The sequence below is a fragment of the Olea europaea genome, chromosome 18 (genome assembly GCF_002742605.1).
Source record: "Olea europaea var. sylvestris chromosome 18, O_europaea_v1, whole genome shotgun sequence".
In the NCBI taxonomy this organism is placed as follows: Eukaryota; Viridiplantae; Streptophyta; class Magnoliopsida; order Lamiales; family Oleaceae; genus Olea; species Olea europaea.
In genome coordinates this window covers 7,997,509-8,004,225 of record NC_036254.1, presented here as the reverse complement: position 1 = coordinate 8,004,225, position 6,717 = coordinate 7,997,509, and the positions used below count along the sequence as shown (strand labels likewise).

The 6,717-nt window shown below is 29.4% G+C and overlaps 1 protein-coding gene across 1 annotated transcript; it reads right to left on the bottom strand.

Annotated features, from left to right (window-relative positions):
- Nucleotides 1–2,246: 2,246 nt before the first annotated feature.
- On the bottom strand, nucleotides 2,247–4,057 carry LOC111366463 (probable aquaporin NIP-type). The gene is made up of 5 exons (XM_022987218.1): nucleotides 3,817–4,057; nucleotides 3,441–3,665; nucleotides 2,930–3,127; nucleotides 2,714–2,775; nucleotides 2,247–2,599 (listed from the first exon to the last, which is right to left on the bottom strand). The coding sequence occupies exons 1-5, from the start codon at nucleotides 3,913–3,915 to the stop codon at nucleotides 2,380–2,382; spliced, it is 804 nt and encodes a 267-aa protein (XP_022842986.1). The 5' UTR covers nucleotides 3,916–4,057; the 3' UTR covers nucleotides 2,247–2,379.
- Nucleotides 4,058–6,717: the final 2,660 nt, after the last annotated feature.

Below are 6,717 nucleotides of genomic sequence, written 5' to 3'. Positions count from 1 at the left end.
ATTCATTAAAATTTGGTATTCACTTATATCAGTTAAGCTTAATTGATCAAAATTTTCTATTAACAAATCTAATTCTTCATTCATTTTTATCTTCTTTTTGTTCTATTTTTAATTTTGATTTTTCTCTAAATTCTTCTTCTTCTTCTAATATCTTTAGTAATATATTTTTTTCTAAATTCATCATCCATGCTTCCTGTTTCTGCTACTATATTTTCTTTTTCTATATGTTTCTTTCCTATCCTAATCATTTCTTTTTCTATAAGTTTTTTTTATCTATTTTCTTATCTTAATTCTTATTATTATTATTATTATTATTATTATTATTATTATTATTATTATTATTATTATTATTATTATTATTATTATTATTATTATTATTATTATTATTATTATTATTATTATTATTATTATTATTATTATTATTATTATTATTATTATTATTATTATTATTATTATTATTATTATTATTATTATTATTATTATTATTATTATTATTATTATTATTATTATTATTATTATTATTATTATTATTATTATTATTATTATTATTATTATTATTTTAATTCTCTAATCTCAATTTTTAATATATTTATATCGTTTCTTGTTTCTTTTACTTCATTTCTCAAATCTTGTATATCATTTATTAACATTTTTATTAATGATTTTAATTTTTCCATATAGTCACTTATTAATATCTTAATTTTTTCTTATTTCTAACTCATAAGTTAATTTGCATCTTTTATCTTCTTTTTTATCTATTATCTTTTTAAATGTTCTCTCAACTGTTTCTGGATCTACTAATTCTTCTTTTACTATAATGAAATATTTGCTCTCAAGTCTTAGTTTTTCACATTTTAATTTTGTTAATTGTCTATTTTTTGATATTCTCATTTTTTCTGGTATTAACATTATATTTCTTATTTCTTCTTGTATTTTATCCATTTTTAAAAGTAATTTATTCAATTTTTGATGTGTATTATCAGCTGTACTCATATTTTTCTTTATAATATAAATTATTTTCTTTATCTTCATATATACTAATAATTTTCTCATGTGTATACATATCATTTACTGTTTCTATTATTAATTTTTCTAATATTTGTTCTTTTATTTCTTTAGGAAGTTCTTTAATTATTGTCAAAGTCATTATTTTTAATTTATTATGAATACGTTTTAAATATATATAACTACCTTTTTCTTCTTCTAAACACCAATAATTATTTATTTCTTTTATTTTAATTTTCATGATCTCTATGGTTTTGATACCAATAAATGGGGGCTACTTAGAGCGAACATAAATCAAATAAACCGGTAATCTATTAAAATTCATGTAGTGTTTGAATTTTTAAGGACTAAATTGAAAGATTTCTATATTTCATTAACTTATTATGTAATATTATAAAGGGGCATTTTGGGTATCAAAATTAGCCAAAGGCTAATTTGGAAAAATGACCTTTCTATTTGGATCATATTCATGTATTTCCCCGGAATTGAAAAGGATCCACGTACAGGTTTAAGTTACTGCATGCCCCAATGGCTCTTGAAATGTGAAAACGGTGTTGCATTTCTTTTAATTCAAGGCATTGCGTGCCAGCCGATAGAGCACCTCATGAGTCGATTGTTGGTTGCTTGTTAGGTTCATCAAGTTCAAATATGATTTGGTTCGAATTCGATTTAATTTTGAATTTTAAATGGTTAGCAATTTTTGTAAATTGAGATCATTTCGATACGTGAAAGAATATAAAGTATCGTAGGATTCAACTGACACGAAAAATGGTCTTATTTTTAAGTTTATTTGGAATTTTGAATTCCGTACCCTACTCAATATTGTTTCCATACATTAATAGAATATTTTTCTCTTTTTAATCTAAATTATTGCAGTGTCATTACCTTTCAATTAACCATAAACATTGAATTATTACCACTGCATAATTCAATTGTCTCTTTCTTATTTAGGTTGTGCTTATAACCTTTTTCTTTTTGAGACACATAATCGTATTGCATATTCACGTATTTCATTTTCGTCTTCCTTATTTCCTTAACCTATAGAATCACTTTTCTTCTTTTGACATTTTTAATGCGTATAATATAGTCCATTCTCGTGAACGGGATACTTTATTTTTTTCAATTGATGGGATAAAATACCTACTACACAGAACTCAAATTCTTGGTATGATCAGAGTTGAAATAGGCTACGTTTAGAAACAACTCAAATGGTATATTAAACGGTGGTTTGTTAAGGATACACAAGATACATCAATACACAAGGAAAATTAAAAGCATATCGCACAACTCAAATACTTGATAATGTCACAAAAAGACGAACGACAATAATTAATAATAGAATTATTAACGAATTAGTACTTTCATTAGGTTAATCTAAGTTGTATTATTTTTGGATATGCTTCTGATTAATGAACTACTTTTAGTTAATTCACGAAGGGGTTTATTCGTATATCTAATCAAATTATAAGCAAATCCTCCAAGTATGGTCCCAATAAGTGGGCCAAATATATAAACCCAGAGTCCTTTATAAGTATGCTTCACAATGGCTGGGCCTATGCTCCTTGCTGGGTTCATTGAGGCTCCAGAAATCGGCCTGCAGATCGAATAGAAAATTAAAAATAAAATATTGTTGATTTTATTATTATAATTATTATTTTTTATATTGTCCAATCCCGTAACAAAACACAGTATTGAGACATTAACGTACCCGGCAACGAACACATTTAACATTATAGTCATCCCAACGACTAAACCGGCAAGATCTCCAATCTATGTTTCAAAAGGAAAATAAATAAACAAATTAGGTTAAGCAAGCAGAAAATTACGTGGGCAGCTCGTTCAGAAGTATGAAATTTAGAGCATCTAAATAATAAAATTAAGTCATTTTACCAATACGTCATGTATGTTTTTTGATGTTACATACCGCTCTACTATCTGTTGCTACGCCAGAAATGGTGAACATCAAGAGGAAGGAGATGATGATTTCTATGGCGAAAGATTGCCCATTTGATCCAACGGGCAAGGTGCCAAAGTAAGCTTCAGAGGTGATGTCAAACAAGATAGCCAAAGTACAACTCGCAAGGATCGATCCAATCAATTGCGCTATTATATACAATGGAACCTGCAAATCTTGGAACATTACTGTATCTACGATGATTCGAGTTGCACAGTTTAAAAGAAAATCAGTTCAATCCGTGTTTAATAACTATGATTTAAATTATCAATACAAAACAATACATCTTTTTGTTTAATATGCAATATGGAACATAATAAATGATAACAAAAACCCACGAATTTCTTGCACGATATTATCACATTTCAAACTTATCAATTCTCATCCCGTTTTACTTAAACCATCATAATTGCCCATACGTGTATGTATGTACATGAAATCGATCTAACATATTAAACATGTCTGTTGTATTAATCGGTACCTCTTTCCATGGAAAACGGCGAAAGATGGCGAAGGTAATGGTGACCGCAGGGTTAAAATGAGCCCCGGATATGTGACCTACGGAGTAGACCATGACCATCACAATTAGTCCCCATGTCGCACAAATGCCTGGGAATGTGACCGTCCCACCATACAATTTATTCACCGCAACAGAGCCACACCCCGAAAATATAACAAAATACGTGCCAATCACCTCTGCAATCACCTGGGAAACATCTAACACATTACGTTTAGTACATTTTTTTGCATGCTCGACCGAACAAGATTGAAAGTGACATGTTATGCATAAATATGAAAAATCGAAGATTGTAGAGAACGTCCCAAAAGTTTTCAAGTGAAATGTTACGAGATCTAACCTTTTGTACGATAGTTACGATTGAAGCCGACATACAGAAGCCTTCTTTAGCATTGAACGTTGAGGTGTCTACTCCTTCTTCCATTTCTTCGATTGCCATAACTCACAAGTATAGACGTGGCCTTGTAAATGTCAAGAAAGAAATAAAGAAAAAATGGATTTTATTTTCCTTTACTATTAGTTTCAATGAGGGGAAAAGAAATAGAGAATTGAGAGTAACGTGAAAATCTCAATTTGTTCAGTCATTAGTGGATAATGATGAAAATAAATAGAGAATTGAGATTAAGATTAAAATCTCATTTTTTTCAGATCTCATTCAGTCATTAGTGGATAATGATGAACGAGTCCTCCGAGTTTTTAGAGAATTGTCCTTAATATTCTGAGTTACGATGCATTATCTGTTTGACTAATAGATTCTTTAGAGATTTTTTCATGCCATTAATGAAATTTGCCAGGCTTTTAGGGTAAAATATAATAATTTTGTAATTGTAGAATTTTATTAAATTGTGCTTTGACAAGAATATAATAATTTAGAAAGATTGATATAAGCATATAAATGTTTTTGAAATTGCCCTTTAACCGTGCTTTATTAAAAAACAAAAAATCAATCTTTTGATGTTCTTGATTTCACCTTCGAATTCTGTCCGTTTGGCCTTCATTCTCTCCAAATTTTAATATTTGGAATAGTATTTTTTTTTAAAAATGTGTGGTTGAAAAAGAATGATGTTTTTTTTTATTTACGTGTAATATTATTTTGTGAAAAATTGTGTGATTGAAAATAAGATAGAGAAAAAAATGAAAGAAAGTAGGGGCCAAAAGGGGGTTAGTCTTCTCCAATATTCTTCAAGAAGTTTAAACTGCAGAACAAGAATTGATTGATAATTAAACCCCAATACTAGTGTCTATTTATAATATGAAATTTAATTGTATAAGGAAATATCACAATACTTGAAAGAACTCTTCCTTTTGCTTGGATAAGGTTACAAATTCAAAAGGACTTTTCCTTTTCAATTAGGGAGTCACCATTTTCATTTATAATTTTGTATATCTGTAAAAAGTATTATATTCATCATTATTAAAACCATTAATCTAAACATAATATATCTCTATCGCTTTTATGTCTATCCCACTCTTTTCTATGACATACTTAGGCGTCTTGAGCCTCCAGGGTACATCTCCAAGTGGTAAAAGGGGAGGGTGGAGAAATCCAGCTTTTCTTGAGGCTATTGCGTCAAGAGTTCTAATCCTGAAATATGGATTTGGCTCTTGGGTAAGTGCAAGTATACAAGCAACCTTCCACCCTATACCCTTGGAGACATAACCTGCGATTTACCTCCCTCACGATACTTCAGGGCAGGGGCAGTGAGGGACCCTTAAGATTGGGGTTCAACCTTTTACTCAGGCGTCTTGATGGTGCAACTTTGGCCAGTGCAGCCCGTGCCGTCCTTGCGCGACATCCTACTCTATTTGAAAGCAGGATGATGTCAAAAGTTTGATCACGTCAATTGGTGGAAACAAAATTTTTAATGCAGATTTGTTTCCCCTTATGGTGAACGAGGTTCCTAAACTTTGATGGAATGACAATTTTGAGGAGAGTTTTGCTATAAGTACAAGAAGTTTCGCAGAATTTTTTGCTAGATGTCAAGTGTGAACACTGCATTAATCTTTTTTAATCTATATTTTTCCATCATCCAATTCAAGGAAGCCACCTCTCTTCCTATGAAATTTTTGTGTGAAACATCCTGTATCTATGACTTTTTTCTTATGGATATCGGATATAAAGACAAAACAATATGTTCAAAAGTCCTATGGGGAATCCAGAATGCAAATGGCTTTAGTGGTTGGTTTTACTACTGTTCATTTCGTATTGATCTTCTTGCATATTCAGACAAGGTAACACTTACGGTCTTCGATGGCCTACATCGGATTATGTCCAGTAACAACAGAGAAAAGATGAAAGCTTTGATAAAGAGTATTGCTATTTGACATCACTCACTGTCGTAGTCGTCCTATGTAGCATATATGTGGTGGTTAGTGATTTAATACATTTATGTGGTAATTTTTTTTTTTTACTTTATGCAACAAATCACTAATCACCACATGTATGTCACGTAGGACGACCTTGGTAGTGAGCAACTACAAATAATATTATCCTTTGACAAGAGCTCAAAGATGGTATCCAGCTTAATTGGATTATAATCAATAGAAAAGAAAAAAAGTAATGTCATTTGTAGTCGCTGATTGCCATATTCGTCCTATGTGGCGGTTAGTGAATTGATAAATTAACGTGGTGGATTTTTATTACTTTATGTAACAAATCATTAACCGCTATATGTATGCCACGTAGGGCGATTGCAGTAGTAAGCGATTGCAAATAACATTATTCAAAGGAAAAAAAAAACAGCTATTGATCTATTGAGTTAGATTATTATTGAATGAATTTATAGCGATATATTTTATTTTTATTGTATTCTTGTTTATAGAAGTAAGATTATATAAGGGTATATTTGATAGGGTTAAATTTTTCATGGAAAATGGAATTTGAACAACATTTTCCAACTTTAAAGAGTTTGATAGGTTTATTTTTTTCATGGAATTTAAGTTCTTGCTTTTCTTGAATTTTGGAATTTTCTTAGCTTTTGGGAATTTTTCGGTTATTGTAGCATATATATTTTTTTTCGTTTTCTTTTTTGTTGGCAAAGTTAACAACTTCTAAGAATTATTGTAAAAAAATATTTTCATTTAATTGACAATTTTTATGTAAAATAAAGTCAAACAAACACCAAAAGATAGATGATTTTCTTGAATTTTTTTGTTTTGCTTTGGCAATGAAAACAAATTTCATCCCCAATACCAGTAAATTTTATCTTTTTAATTAATAATTTTCATGTAAAACAAAGTC

Coding starts and splice junctions, on each gene's coding strand:
- LOC111366463 (XM_022987218.1), bottom strand. CDS start 3,915: ATGGCAATCGAAGAAATGGAAGAAGGAGTAGACACCTCAACGTTCAAT. Junction 3,666..3,816: donor TCGTAACTATCGTACAAAAG/GTTAGATCTCGT, acceptor GATGTTTCCCAG/GTGATTGCAGAGGTGATTGG. Junction 2,600..2,713: donor TTAAATGTGTTCGTTGCCGG/GTACGTTAATGT, acceptor TTCGATCTGCAG/GCCGATTTCTGGAGCCTCAA.